We start from the raw sequence: 19154 nt of genomic DNA on the forward strand, positions 1-19154 counted from the left end.
ATAGTAGATAACCATAAGTACTTGATACCGACGCTATCCTGTATGATGACTACAAAAAGCATTCCTCTTGGGTAGTCATTTAGAGGTTAAAAGGCTAGGCAGGAAATTATACTAAACAATACATGCGGGGAAGAGAATTTTCAGTCATGTTTCAATTTGACATCACATTCGTTGATGAAGGCGTCCCTTACGAAAAATGCAAATTAACTACATTTCTTTGAATTTCATTTTCTAATCAATGTGATGGTGATAATACACCTCTTAGGAAATTGAAGTAATCAACATCATCAGTTTAACATTATTATAGTGCTTAAAGACAGACATCATGACAACTTATTGGATCTCTACACGACTTACTCCGGAAGTACAAAAACTGGATCTCTACACAACTTACTCCGGAAATACAAAAACTGGGGATGAATAGATCTCAAAGAAGAACCCTCGAAGCCGAGTACAGTACCACTAAGGTTCGACCTAGATATGCTTGTATTTAAACAATGCGCCATGAACTGTTCTCAGAAAAGATCAAATTTTCGATAAACGATAACAATGCTTATGGTTCGAGTGTCTGAATGACATTTTTCTGAATACTTCTAATTTGGTTCTTATCTATTTGGAGGTGTTATTACATTGTATGGTTGAGTGAACAAATAAGGATAACAAACAGTGGTCAATCTCATCACTCCTACAGGATACACAATAGGAGATGGGCAAACACGGACCCCTGGACACACCAGAGGTGGGGTCAGACAAACACGGACCCCTGGACACACTAGAGATGGGATCAGACAAACACGGATCCCTGGACACACCAGAGGTGGGATCAGACAAACACGGACCCCTGGACACACCAGAGATGGGATCAGACAAACACGGACCCCTGGACACACTAGAGATGGGATCAGACAAACACGGACCCCTGGACACACCAGAGGTGGGGTCAGACACACACGGACCCCTGGACACACCAGAGATGGGGTCAGGTGTCTGGGAGGAGTAAACACCCCCTGTTGATAGGTTACACCCTAAAAGTGACTGATAACGGATATTGGCAGAAGTTTGATCTGTCCACCAAAGTCGCATGGATTAAAAATCAGATGACACAAAAGTATAAAAACTATCTCTTTTTTAATATCCCACCACATGTGATTTTCCCCCTCTGAATACAGTATATGCTGGTGCACACAATAGCTCAATAGAAACAGTGCCTTACGAAACGAAATAAACATAGTTTGCTCTTTACATTTCACACGATTAACGAACATCTGCATTCAATCAAGTGAATCATGCACACAAAATCAATCGTTACAAAAACGTTCCCGCCTTATTGACCATACAGACAACTACATACAAACAACGTAATAGAGCGCCATATGCCACAGCTTCTGTATAAAAAAAATAATTAGCCTCCAACTCACCAAAAAATCGAAATACAGGCAACACCATAAACAGGAAAACGATGCCATTCACCCCATTTAATACATGTGCAATGGAATTTAATCTCACACTGGAAAATTAACCAGTGCATTTTACTAATTCCCTTGTTCACAACTAATCATAGAAATAGTCAGATCCTTCATCCTCAAAAATGACTGATCCATTCTCGTCTGTGCAGATCTTAGTCAGGTCCGATCCCCAACTCTGGCTTAAGCGCCGCGACAGTCGGGCTCGGGGTTTCCGTTTTCGAGATTTGATGATTTTATCAACTTGTGAGCAGAGATCTTCCAATCCGTAAAAATCCGCCTCCTCTCTGAGCATGTGCAGTTCCTTGTACCCCTGAGGAACAATCAGTCGATTGGAGCGGAGAAAGTTAAGGACATACCTGTAAATGTTTTACATAATTAGGTAATCGTTTTCTTTGAAAGGCGCTCATCTGATGCGGGCAGACACGTTAAATGTAGATAAAGCTGTTCTATTGATTTATTCACGGTATACATTAAGAAAACCGCACAGCATGTGAGACAAGTCATCACACAATTTGAAAATCAATATCTATACAAAATTATTACAGCAAATTAGAATATAAGGGAACATTTTAAATACTGGGTAATGTCTCGCATTTTTGGTGATTTAATCTCAATGTATCTAAAGCCTGCATTACAGATCAAGTTTATAAATCCCATCTACTCTACGCTCATGTATGGCGGAAAAAAAATATGCCAAAAGTCAGGAAGTTTCAAGTAAATGTTTACATGTCCCCCACTACCCCCTCTAATGACAAACATTGCCGCCACACCTTACCTGAATACGTATCCATCGCGATCTATAAACATGCTCCCTTTTTCATCTCTCATAACAGACACGTCCCCCGTGGCAATCCTCCATAGAAAACTTCCGTATACACTGGTCAGCGTGGACTTGGCTGTCGTGTAGAACACCCCTCCTACATTTAGCTTCAGAATTTTATCCCTGGGAGCGCGATCCGCCATTCGTTGTATGGCCATACGGTCTACAGATTAATCGAACTACTCGCGTTCACCTGCATTATAGATCCCATTCGTATGTTTTCTCCAGGTGATGAAAGCATGTACGTTACTTTATATCTATATAATCCTTTCTATAAACACAATCTGAATTGCTTTGACGTGTAACCTTGCAAGTTCGCTAAAACCTTCATCTTAACTCGTGACATGAAACATAAACTTAAGTAACAATGTATAACAGGATCTAAATCTTTTTGCTTCAGTACATTGTTTGATCTATTTGTATGCAAAAGTAAAGATAAATATCATAATTCCTATATATAGAATACAAAACCAAAAGTAGGGTAAACACGGGCCCCTGGACGCACCAGTGGTGGTATCAGGAACCTAGGAGTAGTAAGCATTCCCAGTTGAACGGTCAAACTTACCGTAAACGTAGTCATCCATAGTCAAAATCAGTGTATAAAGAACGACCTAACATGTCAGACAGCATTCAACCTAACGATAGGTTGTATTTGTAAATTAGATCGTTATAACGAATATAAAATTTGCGAAATGCTGACTTTAAACATTCAATATTTCAGACCGTGTAGACGAATGACAGCGCTTTGGATTTTAACATGCCACCGATCCCGAAGCAACATTACACTCCGGATTTCTCCATCTTGGGATAAGTTTTGTCGCTAGGACAAGCTCTCCATAATATCATCGTCGGAAACCCACGGTTGATTACACTTCGTTCCTCTCTCCATCACCCGTGGGTCCATTCATTCCCACTCGCTCGTTCTCATGAATAAACATTTAAAAATATCGTCCAATCAAAGTAATCGTTATAGTAACGGAACTCTTCTGTTATAAGTTAATGCTACACTAACTTAACTTTGCAATCACAACTATTGTATACCGAAATTGGGCCGAAAGCGTCTTGTTGATTGGACAAATTCGCTCAGGGTGTACGATGAGCGTCCAATGAAATTGCCTCCGAGTCATTAATTATTCATGAGAACGAGCGAGTAGGAATGAATAGACCCACTGATGATGGAGAGAGGAACGAAGCGTAATCAACCCTGGGTTTCCGACGATGCATAATATCAAAGCCATTGAATTTTCCGCGCTGGTAACCAGTTAATTTCCATATGAGAAGGAAACAAATGGATTCAAAGTCCATAACATTCCACATTGTGATGCACGTTATTGCTTCATGGAGTATACCGGCGTGACGCGTTACAGGCCATACACTCATGTATTTTCAAAAATGAAATTTATTTCTGAAATGAAACAAACGCCATCTGTGTCTTCATTTCAAGAACCTGGTTTATAGACCAGGGTATTCATAATTCATGAGATCGAATATATCAAACCATATCATTAATCAAGTCGGACATAATACTATACTACATACATTGACTACGGTTTACTCCGTTTACCTGATCAAGATATAGAGCTCACGGTGGGTGTGACCGGTCGACAGGGGATGCTCACTCCACGTAGGAACCTGATTCCACCTCTGATATATCCAGGGGTCCATGTTTGACCAACTCTTATTTTTTTTATTCTTACGGGAGATAGAAGATTGATTACTATTCATTATCGTCACCTTTTCATAAGTATTGTGGTTAGTGTCAATCATACTGAGACAGTAATAAAATAACATTCACATTACCACCAAGCGTCAGGAATCAGCGGTGAAGGTCACGGATCTTTCGGATATGACCTTAAAAACTGAGGTCCCGTGTCCCAATAGGCGTTGACGTGCTCTATGGCACTTCACTGAAAGTTGTATACGTCTCGAGATGATTGGAGCATTTTCGAATGGGACATTAAACAACAAACAAAACAAGATCACCATGACGATACTACACTTTTTTCCCTGTAGTGTAGGATTAATTTGTAAGATATTACATCCATACTCACGAGTACGTGTGTTGATTTAACTAAGCTTAGAGTTTATTTCTCCGTATTGTATTGTAAGGTAGTATAATTGTGTGTCGCTTTCTGAAATCATAAGTATAGGGATGATATGAGTGAAAGAAAGGTCTTCATTACGTTGAAATATAAAAAAAAAAATCACTATTTAAATGTGTAAGATGAAGTTTGGTTGTAAGGAACTGCATTTCACTTGCCCTGGAGGTTTACTATAACCCTGTTCGACTGTATAATGAAGTTTGTGTAAGATGATAAGAGATAGCTTGATTAGATATAATTTACTAACTTTCAAGTCTTCCAGAAAAGCTGCACGAGTATAATGTTGAAACTTTCTGATATTGATGTAGAACATGGAACACGTGCTGTAAAATTCTTCAGCATGTTACGCATGTTCGATTAGCTTAAACTCTATTTCCCTGATCAATTTATTTCTAAACTTTCGATTTCAAACACCCTGCCTTTCCGGCGCACCCAATCAAATCACGTTTTATACGGACTTGTTAGGGTTTATAAAAAAGTGACGACTGCGCCCACGCTTCAGCTGTCTTGTCGCCATATAATATTGGATTATGTTCATACACCGTATCCAGATGACGACCAACGAACGCATGTGTGTGGTTTGTCTGAACAGAAAGCTTATTGATGTAAGCGTCAAATTCAGCCGCAACTTCTTCGTAACCATCAAAACTATGTAAAGTAAATCGTTTAGAAACCTTCATGTTTTTAAATCGAAGGTTATGTTTTCTTGCATTTGGGTCTTCCTTCTGGCGTGTTAAGGGTATTGTTCATATTTCAGATACTAGTAATATCCCATTGCATTAGATAATACATGTATCTCATTGTATTAAGTAACTTTCATCTCTCAAGAAATAAAAAGAAATCTTAATTATGTAAAATGTATATAATTTTCGAAGAAGAAAAAGCAAGTATGCAATTTTTAACAAAAACATATAGATATTTTTTATGATTTGTTTTTGGCATTTGCCAACATTTTGCCCCAGCCTTGTCTAGAGAGATGGTCTAATCATGATACTATAAATCATAACAGCACTTGAGCTTTGGTTATAGAGCAAATGGAGAAAATATGGATACATTCAATGAAAATTCCCACACGATACATACATACAGCAATACCATATTGTTGGATTTTTTAAAAATGTAACGGATGAATATTTTAAAATGAACGAAATAAAGCCTAACTACAAACTACAAACATTGATTACTTGAAGGAACTGTTCAAACTGTACATTTGGGGGTAAATGAAGGTGAGAGTCAGCAAATCGGATGCATGACATCCGAAGGCGCACAAAGTTTATGGTCAACACATTGGTTATCATGGTTAAGAAACTGATGTTTTAACAACCCTCCATTGTACAAGTCTGAGACTTAAAAGGCTTCACTAAAAATGAGAAATATTGTGTGGCGGATCGGATTTCTTTTTTTACACATAGTTGCTTTTATTTCAGCCTTGATTATTAAATCGGCTTCTTGTGACATATGAAGTTCATGTACTTACTGTCAGTCATTTATTTTGAGTACTTTTCATGTTAAGATGTGGTTGATACATTCCACATGTTTTTGTATTAAACAGGAAGTGCCATACCCGTCAGGTTTTCCTAAGTGAATAAGCTATCTGTTTCCTGATTGGATAAGTCAGCATAGTTTCTTTGGTTTTGATTGGCTTAAGTTAGTGAATAGAATTCAGGGTATATAAGGCCGTGTTTGATAAGTTTTACTTGGTTGGGAACTGACCTTATGGTTAGCTTTCTCTTCTCTTATTCTGAGCCAATAAATCTCAAGGTTTTAAAGCTCTGAATATTTTGTTAGGTTAGGAGTTAGGGACTGCTAAAAACCTCAGGGTTAACAGCGGGTATTTAGTTTAGTTTTAATAGTTATAATTTAGTTTTGCAGTCTATTAGGTTTTCCTTACCAAGTCCTGTTTCAAGGTGCTGTAGACGGTAGTAGTAGGTTTTATACTTATAATATATCTACTTTTCAGGGTCAGTCATTTTTTTTTATAGTTTCTCTAAAGGAATACTCTTGACAGGTTAAGATGCAGCTCGTACCCTTTTTATTTTAAGTTTTCAGTATTTTGGAGGCACAGTAGAGACATATTTTGATATATTTCAATTTTGATACTACATTACACTTTGCTATTTTTCTATGTAATTTCTTGTTTGTTATCAATGAAAAGATAAATCAACCCTTTATCATTAACAAATTAAAAACTCCTTACTGGTGTTTGCATTCCGATGTGTTGACCATAGTTCAGAGAGTACCTTACCTGAGTTGAACATTTTACTAGAGTCAGTGTACAGGTTTTATTTTGGGCATTCAATCATCTGAGTTACTGCCCCTGATACACTGGTTCCGGTTGCAATTGCTTAATGACCCCCTATCGCCAACATTCGTGCATCAAAGGATCCTATTGGATTGATTGATTGATTGAATATTGTTTAACGTCCCTCTCGAGAATATTTCACTCATATGGAGACGTCACCACTGCTGGTGAAGGGCTGCAAAATTTAGGCCTATGCTCGGCGCTTATGGCCATTGAGCAGTGAGGGATCTTTATCGTGCCACACCTGCTGTGACACGGGACCTCGGTTTTTACGGTCTCATCCGAAGGACTGCCCCATTTAGTCTCCTCTTACGACAAGCAAGGGGTACTGAGGATCTATTCTAACCCGGATATCCACGGGATAACCCCATTGGAAATAAGCTTTCATGGGTTATCCTTGGTATTTATGTTTGTGTACTAGTATTTGTATGTATGTATATACCGAATAAAAATTTCTTGATTTATTTAAAGCTGAGAGTTAAATTCCTATGAACAGCTCCGACAGGGTTTTACATTTACTTTATTGAGCACTAGACCAGTCGGGCTACTTCAAATGATTTTTACTAGACCTGATCTTACATCCACTAGTCCTGATCAACTTTCCAGGAAAAAAACCCACTGATAGTTTCTCCATATTTAAATACTTAATTCAAATGACAAACGTTAAGTTTGAACTAAAACGTATTTAATTGTCTCAAAAAAATCTTTAGTCTCGTGATTCAATTTGATGCTTTTATTTTCAAACACATTTAATGATTTTCTGTTTCTTTAAATTCTACCCGGCATGGAAATTCTTTAGTCCATTTAGAATAAAATGACCTCAACCGTTGTTGTTTTTTTTTTAAATTTCTATTTCATAAGCCCTGCTTTGTTTCTTCCCATTTTTTTCTCTTGGGACATCTTTCCTTGAGGACGAGAAGTCGTATTTGAATAGATATACCCGGTAGAGATATTCCCGCACATATGTCAACACCGAAAAATGGCTGTTTACGACATAATTTATCAATTTGATAAACACTTTCTTATAAATATTAAATTCAAGTAAACTGGTGGGTTTTTTTATTCTTTATTTTTTTCTTTTGTAAAACATCACTTCCGACCGCGACCTATTTATTAGAACTAAAAATAGAGATTATGTCATCACGCGGTTCAAAATTGCTCTCAAACTCTTTGCAGTTATTTTTTTTAAGTTAAGAATAGAATATCTTATGGTTTAAAGTAAAGTTTCTTGATTATTTTTTCAACACGACCAGTCGGACTTGTAAATCGACATTTTACCCGACCGGACTCATGTAGTAAACTCGGTCGGTCGGACGTGCCTTGGTGTCAAACACAGCTGAGCTGATGAACACTCGTCATTATAAGACTCTCAGTAGGTAAGATTGTATATTGATTAACGTCTCGCTCGAGAATATTTCACTTGGAACTTCCTACGTATACAATGCACGACGCGAACACCTGAAGTTAAAGTGACACAGAACAATATTTAAAATCATCGAATGGCTCGTTATAATAGCAAGCATCCACTACATGGCTTAGTAAATGTCAATCAAGTAATTCAATTACACGCTACAACTATAATATGAAACTAGATTGTCATTAAGGCATTGCCACTCGCACCCAGTTGTTTGCCTGCAAACGTAATGAAAGTTGATTCAAGACTATTATCAGCGTTCACATCAATTTTAACATTGTGGGATATATAATGACACGGAATTGCATTTGGCTCAAGTCAATATCACTCCTGGAAATCATAATTTGATGGTCAAACGCAACGTCTGAATGGAGTGTAGGACTGAGGTTATTCTAAATATTTATTCTGAATGGAGTGTAGGACTGAGGTTATTCTAAATATTTATTCCACTCTTTAGCTACATCAACATGATATGTGTACATGTAGTTACTAAGATTTGAACCCCACGTAGTTTCACGTTTGTTGTAGCAAGCGTTATTGAATGTATTAACACACGTATGTCGCTAGCTTCATCATTTATGAATACATTTACTAATTAAAATTGAACCAGGTTGTAAACATTTAAGAACAATTTTTTGTCATAATTCAGACAAATTAGGAGATCGTCACTATACATGTATAGATATATGAAACATGCGGGGCTTGGAGCCACATTACTCATTCTTGATTGTAACATTTAAAGCTAAGATGTGGTGAGCGGATCATGGACTATATTTTAGGTTGATTCAATAGCGTAGTGAAATATCACTCCATTCCCTTAATTGAACTTTTGTCTTTGGTAGAACAAAATCACACCAGGAAAAGATTTTCAAAACTAGAGGACTACATACAAGTCTAAATTGGCAAATATGCATGATACAGTGTTTGCCCAACTCTTAATTTTGATTGTTTTGCTGTTTTCCGCCACACTCAACAATTTTTCAGTTATCTGGTGGCGCCCAGTTTTTATTGGTGAAAGAGAGAACCCAGATACAATGTACCATTCCTTGTAGGATTTATGAGATTGATCGCTGTTCATTATCATTACATGTCTTCTTTGAATAATAATAAAAAAAAGAAATGGCTTTCTCTTTCTTGAAGGATTCGATACTTTTATTTTATGGCACCATGTACCTTATTACACTTGTGGTTTTATACGACACATCTGATCACTAGAAGTATAGCAGACCATAGGCGTAGCTTGGGTTCGAATATTACCGAGATAGGGGGTCTGGGGGGCGCAGCCCCCCAGAAGCTATCGACATTTTAACAACGTAAAAGGTGTTGGTTTTTTTTACCGAGTCAGCTGCCTCGGTTGCCTCAATGGAAGCTACGCCACTGCAGACAGAAATAAAGTGTAAGAGGATATTCGGTCTACCATGTGTATCTTTGGTTTTGTTTTACGTCCCATTCTTGATGTTTTCACTCATGTCAAGATGTCATCAGCTTATAGATAAAGTGTCATCAATTTTGACCTCTGGTGCTCAAGGTCGTGGCAGTGAAGGTACTGTATTGTGACACGCGACCTCCGTTTTTAAGGTCATATCCGTAAGATCTGTGACTTTCCCTTTCCTTACATTGTAACAAGGGAACAATCACTGTCTGTGTATGGAACTTCCGGTTGCAAAGCGAACGTCCTAACCGTACGTTAGGCTTCCGCGACCGGTTTTGGATATTGGTTTTGCTTTATAAACAAAAAAAAAATATGTTCACCCAGTGTTTATGTTATAAAATTCGAAATAAACACAAGTAGATACAGTCAGGAAATTAAAAGTCGTCTGGTACGAACATATTTTGACCGTTACCTAACATTGAAACAGAATTTAGAACAGTAACACACACACACGCAATTTTTGTGTTTACAGTGTGCACGCGATGCCCGCAAATTTTTTATTACGTCACAGTGAATAAAATTAACAACGCTAACAGAGCTCTAGGTTGTCTGCAGAAATGTTTATCGTGGGTAAATTTGGCAAACGTTGATACCACTGTTGTATTAATGGTAGAAAAAATTGTCGCTGGTAACTTTTGTCAACCAACTGTAGTAGGCCTTGTCACAGTGATAGATTCAATTGATTGACATTATTTTTACGTCCCGTCGAGAATTTTTTACTCATATTGAGACCGTCACCAACTGTAGGTAAAGTACCACAAATTTAGACCTTCATTGTATGCTTAGCGCTCAGGGTCGTCATAGCAGTGAGGATTCTTTAATAGCGTGTCAATGCCTGCCGCGACACGGGACCTCCCTAAATAGTTTAGGAGTCATTGAATACAGTCAGGTTTTTATAGGTCAAATTCCAAGGTCAAAGAACCAAACACCATTGTGTACAAAGTCTTGCCATAAAGAATCTATATACAAAATATGAAAGAACCACCCAAAATAGTTCCGGATATATTGTTTTCTTAAACGTAGGTCAAACTCTGAATTCAAGGTCATAAGGTCAAAGTTCATAACATCAAATGATAGGTATTGCCATAAGAAATATATAATAGCATACAAAAATGAACGATCTACCTTAAATAATTAAGAACTTATTGAATAGGTAAGATTTTTATTAAAAATAGGTCAAACTTTCAGGTCAAAGTCACAAGATCACACATCATGGATCACAGGAAATATCTTCCCATAAAGAATGTATATACAAAATATGAAAGTCCAGGCTAGCTTAAATAGTTCAAGAGACATTTTAAAAGATTTTTCATATACATCAGCCTTTGACACCTTGATCCCCTATTGTGGCGCCATCCTATCCCCTTAAAGATTTTCCCTGTATACACTCACCGTCACATGTATTTGTATGTAAAAAAAAAAAATTATTTCATATTGTGGTCCCACCCTATTCCCTGGGACCATGATTTGCACAAACTTGGATCTACTATATGTCACGAACCTTTCATGTAAATTTGAACTTTTCTGGCCCAGTGATTCTTGAGAAGAAAATTTTAGAATATTTTCGCTATACATTTGTATGTAAAACTTTGATCCCCTATTGTGAACCCACCCTACTTGTGGGGGTCATGACTTTATAAATTTGAATCTGCATTATGTCAGGAAGCTTTCATGAAAATTTGAACTTTTCTGGCCCAGTGGTTCTTGAGAAGATTTTTCCCAACATCTTCGCATTTAAAACTTTGATCCCCTATTGTGGCCCCACCCTATCCCCGTGCGCCATGATTTTAACAAATTTGAGTCTGCATTATATCAGGAAGCTGCCAACTATATTTGAACTTCCCTGGCCCAGTGGTTCTTGATACGATTTTTTAAATGGTCACACCCTATTTTTGCGTTTGCGTGATCATCTCCCCTTAGAAAGGGGGATGGCCCTTCATTTGAACAAACTTAAATTTCCTTCACCCAGGTATGCTTTTTGTCAAGCGTGGTTGAAATTGTTCATGTGCTTCTGGAGAAGTCGAAAATGTGAAAAGTTTACAGACAGACGGACAACTGGTTATCAGAAAATCTCGCTAAGCTTTAACTCAGGTGAGCTAAAACAAAAACGACTCAAACTCGTAAATACTGACGAAGACGGTCATAAAAGTGATCCACTTAGAAAAAATACCAGCAGCACCGAAAAACAACCGATAAAACGAAGAGGAGAGAGCACTCTAAGGCTAATTTATATCACTAACCTGTTAAATGAAAGAAGGCCAGTGAAGATAAGCGAGTCGACAATGGCTCCTAGGACGCGGATATAAAAGATTTTCTGCATTTATTTGTTTAACAAAAAAGTTATTAAGATGAAAATGCACAATCTTATGTCATATTTAATTCAATAATGTCATATTGTATAGGAGTAATATTTCTTACACCTCAATATTATGAACTACGAATACATCGTCTACTTGGTGTTGGTAGCGCTAAAATTCTGGCGTGAAGTTGATATGTTTGCCCGGAGTTCTCGTCCGTACACCAGCATGGAGAGTACGAACGACAACTTTTGGTAGATATCATTGATACGATGAAGAAAATTTACATGCAACTGATACTTCTGCTTTTCATACCGATTGTTAGACCGTTCATGGTACACTGATTTTGACAACGGACAACTCCGTTTACCTGATCAAGATACATGTATAGGGCTCACCGTGGGTGTGACTGGTGTTGTATAGTAGCCTTTCCCCCATAATAGACCCCCCCCCCCCCCGGAAAAATGACTATAAAGTAGCCTTTCTCCATGGGGGAAACAATACTACAATTGTATATAGTAGATCTCCCCCATAGCAGGGTTACCCCCTCACGTTTTTTTTGGTTTTCATTTTAGAAATCAGATTATGGAAAGGCAGTCGGGTTTTGTACAACAAGTATTGATATTGCATAGATCTGAGTATCGAAAAGTGTATGTGGCCGATAGTTTGAATGCAGATACATGTACATGTATTTTCATAAGACAAATTTTAGAGATATGCTTTACGGTATTACCGAGAAAGTATATAAAACATACGAAATTATAAAGAAAAAACAAGAACAATTAAATTCATCCCATAGTACACATTCAATTGATGGGAGCGATGATTGATTTGATGCGCGCATGAATTCAATATTTCTATATGATGCACGCAACAAGTCAATTATTGCCTGCAATAGTTCATTTGACGTGCGCATCAAATCAGTGGACGAGAGCAATTGTATTGTTAAGCGCAATAATTGAATTCACAATACATTTATCTTCAAATGATTAAATGAATGATATCTATAATTATTTGCGTTTATGTTAAGTATGGGCGGTCCATACCTCTCCGCCTGCAGAGCAATCTTTATTCAATGTCCACACAATATTCGAATTGAAATTGAAAATTACCCACCCACCCCCCTCCTCCCCACAAAATCATACATGTAATTTTGTTATAATTACCCGCAGTTCCCGTCTGCAGTTTGTTGTTAGAAGTTGAACTTCTCTTTGGAAAATCTATCGCTCATACAGGTCAAGCTACACCATCTTTAGGTTACTATGTACACATTTCGATATCCTCTGGACTTTTTGTGTCATTTGTCTAAATAGCATAAAGGTATGGTAATGAAAATTAAAAGTAGAAATCATACTTGAGATTAATGTATGCCCTTGGGCAATTCCAAAATATCGATATATGATGGCGATTCCACAATATCGATATATGATGGGTGATACCAAAATATCGATATATAATGGGCTATTCCAAAGATCAATATATAATGTGTGATTCCAAAATATCGATATATAATGGGCGATTCCAGAATATCGATATATAATGGGTGATTCCAAAATATCGATATATAAAGGGCGACTTTCTACGACAAACGGTATGAAATTGAGCTCCGGGTTTGAATCCTATAAAAAGCAATAATTTTATAACCTGTTTAGACTTTAACAGAATATAATTTGTCTTAATTTTGCTTATTCAATCACTGCAGTATCCAAAAACAGTTAAGCTTGTATGTATCAGAGAAGAACTTTGATATTGCTATGTCACAATAATTCTGTAAAATCTTCACGTTTACAAAGAGTTCACGTTACTACAAAATGTATACCTTAATAACTTATGGGAATTTCCGTGTCTGTAGTTTTTTAAATACCCTGTCAAAAAAGGAAACTTTATCTTAAAAATGTAGACAGTAAAACACGTGAAAAAGATTAAGCAGACGACAGAAAAGCATCTCAATGTAAAGTACATGTGGTCACAAAACTTCTTCATTTACGGTGTCCTTTCATTTTTTCTGTCTGTCGAAATTCCTCATGCCTGTTTTGTAGATCACTAAGCGTGACACTTTACACAGTGAATGAGTTCATAATTCAGTAGAGTGTATCCTCCTACACCTAATATTGATGCTCAGCATTTAAAACTTGATCATTGATTATAAAGCACTGCTTGGTACGTGTACAATGAGAATCTACGTCATCACACATAAATCACTATCAGTCAGTAATATAGACGTTGTACATTGACACATATTCTCAACTTCAACACACAATGAAGGTGCATCAGGTTGCCCTAGGTTGAGCTGAAGATTGTTTTCTTTACTAGACACACCGTTTTATATCCAAAAACAGTTACAACTTTCTTTCACCCCAGAATCTTCTGTATCAGAAAAATCGCGAATGTGATCTCTAGATAGAAGAAGTTATCAGTTTTCGTAAAATTTTTAATTAACCAAGCATATTGTCGACTGTACCCATCTTTGAAATCAAGTTTTCCAAATGAAATATCTTGTCACTCCTTTACAGTTTATAATTCCAAATAATATTATTGCTATGTTTATTTTTGTTGCAGTTTAATTTTGAGGATCCATTTCGCAGCGCAAATTCAACTACTGCAAAAATGTTGTAAACAATATCGTTATCGTCAGCTTTCTGCGTATAAAGTATCAAAATATACGCACTTGCAGATAGATCTAGTGCGGCCTTATGTACAAGATTTAAACTCGCGTGTCGGTTTTTAAGTCAAATGTAGAAAATCTAGATTATTGCATAAAAGGGAAATTCCGAACTCTGGAAAATACAAGATTTTAACTACATCTATCAAGCTTTAAGGAATTGAGCTAAGTATGGCTGTCTTGGTTCCTAATGGTTTTCAAGGCCATTAACAGAGAAATTCAAGGTCAATAAAAGAAATATTCAAGGTTAATAACAGAGAAATTCAAGGTCAATAAAAGAGAAATTCAAGGTCAATAAAAGAGAAATTCAAGGCCAATTAAAGAGAAATTCAAGGTCAATTAATAAAAGAAAAATTCCACATTCCTTGCACACCTAATTAGAAATTCAGGAATTGTGTATTGTATAAAAAGGTACCGGGTAGACTCAGTGGTTTTGTAGTTAAAAATAGTTGCCGAACTTTTAAAACTCTTTGGGAAATCGGGATAGATCAGAAAACGTCATAACTACGTTAAAATAACGTTTTTCTATGCAAGATCTCGTTATTTTTACATCACTGCCTCAGTATATGACGACCTTAATATGACATTGGCTAGGTAAAACAAGCAAAACTTTTTTTGAACCTGCGTGTTTTCAGTTCGAATGGACCTTTGATAAATGTTTGAAGGTATATTTTACACTAGTGTAGTGGAAAAATATGTTTGATATTTGATATTCAAATATTACGACAGCGATGTAAAAATACGGACAGATATGACCCAAAACATGCACAGAGATAGTTGTGTCGTAAATCTGAAAGGTTTGATAACAACGCAAGGTTTTCTGCAGAGAGTTTTATTTCCTCAGCTGGTAAAATGCAGTTATATAGAACAAATTATTATGAAAATAACACAATGCTTGTTAATGTATGTTGTCAGTAAACACGTGGTTTCCATGTGATAACTGGAATTGTGGTTATAATTTTGTTCACGGTCGACATGCTGCTGTGACGTACAGTACATGTATCATATTGGACCTTTTTTTTTCACTCATCAATGTATCACCTTTAGTTCACTATAGACCCCCTTTACTTTTATTTTTAGCCAAGCTTTGGCGGAATAAAGATCAGTCACGTAAAATATGGTGGGTGGGGGGGGGGGGGCACTTTTTTTTGACAATGATCCGATCAATTAAACTATGTAGTAGAAGTTATATTCTAATTTCTTCAAATTACAGTGTAATGCTCATAAATTGTCACTACTATCATAATACTAATATCTTGTAAAATGTTAAGCTAGATCAAGCATCGACACATAAATAACATCGGAAATCACCCGCTATCAAAATGTCGTTCTTCACGACTGCATCCGCGTTTCCGATCACGTCCGGGTTAACGATCTCGCGTTTACAGGGTGTTTATAGCATGACGCTGCAGCGGTATTTAATACCGACGTCATAGATAGTCAACGTCATAATATTATGAATCGTCACAGTAATCCTGAACTACCAGTGTTGCTGTTAACCATGGCTGATATCATTGCGTTTCACTTAGTAGAAGAAGGTATTAAGCAGAACAAAGATTCTATACGTTTTCAGAAGGCTATAAGTCAGATAATACTGACTCGTGCACAAGCTGAATTAGCGTATATACAAGAAGTCGAAACTTGGAAGTCGAAATATCAAAATGAATGGCCCAAAGAAGTTGGCGGAAAAGATCTTCTTCAAGTCTTCCGATCTGCCCCGTCTGGAGATGTAGACCGCTTGGTAGAGATTCACAGAAATATTTATGATAAGCTCTTGGCCAAGAATGGTCCCTATCAAAATATCATAAAACTCACCCGGCAGGAGCAGGACACAAGGTTAACAGGAATAGAGGAGAAATTTAAGTTCTACAACAAACAGCGAGATGATTTAGAAAGCTCTGTCAAAAACCACAAGCAGTCGTTAGACAACTTGAAAGGCCAATTGATCAAGATGGAAGAAAACATTTCCAAGAGGAGCAGAAGACATTCGGTCAAGAGTGCGCGCAAGTTACGTTCCTTGAATATGCAGATGTCTGATCTCCGACAACAAATCAAAACAACCTCAGCAGCATGTCTGGAAGCTGAGGAAAAGTTAGTTACAGTATTTCGTCAGTAATAAGAAGAAGACCCTACAGATCATGTTTCTACAACTCAAGGAATTGGACAGAGACAGATATTCCGCGATTTGTAAAGTGGTTTCAGAGTTTGTGAAAGAAATCACTCAGCGATATAACTCAGTTGGTGAAAGTCTGCATGAGAATCCGGAATCCGTCAAATATCTTCTAGAAATCCACAACCAGAAGTGGAAACAAATAGAAGAAAGGGCGAGGCTGAAGAAAGCTGGACTTATCACGGGGGTTGATATGTTCTTGGTGACCAATTCTTCTGTTCAAGATAATCTAGATTTATATGTTATAAAGGAGGGAACAATGACCAGGAAGAGAGAAACGGTTCCACCACATACTTTACCCCGTGGACAGCAAGACCTACTAAAGAAAAGTACTCACACAGCTCAAAACACAATATCCTCTCCTGCAAATTTTGATACAATGGAAAAATGCAAACTAATCATGAAATTCCCGTCACCGTTAGTGACAGAATATTCGGAAGATGACATAGAAACTTTAGAACTACCAAACGAGACATTCTGTCGTCTACCAAATCCGTTCACGGTCAAGGAATTCTGTGTGAATGAGGCCAAAACATGCAAGACGATAGAAAACAATCATCCCAGCATAAGAGCGGAAGGAGATTACTTAGTGGTGAACGAAGATATTGGAAAGATGCGCAACGTAAAAGTAATCGTCACAACCAGTTACAAAGCTCGAAGTAACAAAGAACTTACTGTTAAGAAAGGGCAATTCATAAAGCAAATAATGGGAGATAGCGAGGAAGGATTTGCTTATGGGTGGACCCGTAAAACCAAACTATCCATGAAACGATACGGTTGGTACCCCATAAGCATTGTGTCCTGTCAGTAAAACCGTCCCACTTAGAATTGACAGTACCGTACACTAAATGTCTGAAATACATTGAAGATGAAAAAATAAAGTTAATTTTCTTTTAACATTAGAATTTGTTATCTTTATGAATTACGTTGGATTGAAAGAATATTGGAATTAGAACTGGGCAGAGTATCACATGAAAAATCCGATGTGTAGTAGTGATTTGATCAATGACATAATGGTAAAAGGTTTAATATATAAGATATTGATAACTTGCATCGTCGGCATATATAGATGTGTGAGAAAGCTTATTACTATTATTTCAAAAATACTTACTTCAGGTATCTCTGCTTAAAATTTAAAAAAAATCAACCAATTAATATTAGATTTTGTCTGGTTGTGCCAAGATTTCAAATTCTTTGTCACGTACGTTAAAAATCAACATTTTCCCATGTAATCGTTTGTATCATTGACTACAGTAATTTAGATTTATATGTTTGGACTTGGTGCTTTGTAAATAACTTCGTTTTACCGAATGTCCGTCGGATGGGACGTTAAAGGGGGTCCCGTGTCAAGGATCACAACCACCATGGCACGCAAAAGATCGTTTTCCTGATGTTCGAAAAAGAGTAGGCTCACTGGGGGCCGTCAGGGAAACTCAAACACTCACAACCAAACATCATTTAATTAGTTAACCGCCGTGAAATGGCTGAAATATTGCGAAAACGGCGTAAAACCCCAATCAATCAATCAACCAATCGTTTTACCGATAGATGTGTTCACGTGTACTATTGTCAAGTGGTATTTATTTTATAGCTATCAGGAACAGAACACTATGATCGTCATTTAATAGCGTTAGTAATAGCATACTTTTGAGGATCATTTATTCATCCTTAATATCCTGTATTATAAGGATTATAAAACTATATGCAATATCAAATATCTTGTATACATAGAAAAAGTGAATACATATACACTGTACTCACCATTGTCATTGCAAAGGAAGTCTTTCCAAAAATGTGGAAATAATATTAATGTATTTGGTACAATTATACAGCTGCAAAAACATTTGGGCTCTTGTTTGTATATAGAAGTAAAAGGAAAGTTCATTGGAGAGAGACAGTTTGAGAATATGGCATGCTGCAAGGGGATGCCTTGTCACGGTGGTGTTCAAAGGTCAAGGGTAGAAAATTTGACCACCACGTAAAGTTATTGATCAAGACCAATCTTCGTGCATAGGATTTCTGCAAAGTACACTATTCAAGTTTTCTTTAATTATTTACACATTTTGCGACGTTTAGGTAAATGCAAATGGAATGAAACCAACTTAGAACAAAATTTAACCTGCAATTTCACCACAAATAAAATGGGGGGGGGGGGGGGGGGGATTTGACGTATTAAAAGACAATCAGGAATTGTATCGCATAACTGTTAAAGAATAAAGATGTTTTTCTTTACATATTGTCATCCATCTTACGTACTGTCATCCGTCGTACATACTTGTAATTTGTACGTGGTCTACCCTCATGGTACATGTATTGTCGTCCATTTGATAATTGCTATTTCCGGCCACGATAGATGGGAAAGGAGAGGGTAAGATAACTGTATAGGTATCTCTGTTGAGAATATTTAGTTGTGGAGGCCGAGGTCGCCTTTTTGTCAATCCCATTAAATGATAACGTGTTTGGCTGTTTCAAAGTTTTTATGTTTTATG

At 36.9% G+C, this 19154-nt stretch overlaps 2 protein-coding genes across 2 annotated transcripts in view; both read right to left on the bottom strand.

Moving 5' to 3' along the window:
- The window catches only part of LOC125681851 (N-alpha-acetyltransferase 50-like), a 205487-nt gene that overhangs the window by 121500 nt on the left and 64833 nt on the right, over positions 1–19154 (bottom strand). The gene's annotated exons all lie outside the window — the stretch shown is intronic.
- Positions 1110–2712, bottom strand: LOC125681852 (BTB/POZ domain-containing protein KCTD21-like). Its single transcript, XM_048922108.2, has 2 exons — positions 2242–2712; positions 1110–1822 (listed from the first exon to the last, which is right to left on the bottom strand). Exons 1-2 carry the CDS (start codon positions 2442–2444, stop codon positions 1552–1554), a joined length of 474 nt encoding a protein of 157 aa, XP_048778065.1. The 5' UTR covers positions 2445–2712; the 3' UTR covers positions 1110–1551.

The sequence above is a fragment of the Ostrea edulis genome, chromosome 2, assembly GCF_947568905.1.
Source record: "Ostrea edulis chromosome 2, xbOstEdul1.1, whole genome shotgun sequence".
Taxonomy (NCBI): domain Eukaryota; kingdom Metazoa; phylum Mollusca; class Bivalvia; order Ostreida; family Ostreidae; genus Ostrea; species Ostrea edulis.

Excerpts from the sequence above, each read along its gene's own strand:
- LOC125681852 (XM_048922108.2), bottom strand. The coding sequence starts at position 2,444 with ATGGCCATACAACGAATGGCGGATCGCGCTCCCAGGGATAAAATTCTG. Across the intron at positions 1,823-2,241 it reads CGCGATGGATACGTATTCAG|GTATGTCCTTAACTTTCTCC; the intron begins GTAAGGTGTGGC and ends AAACATTTACAG.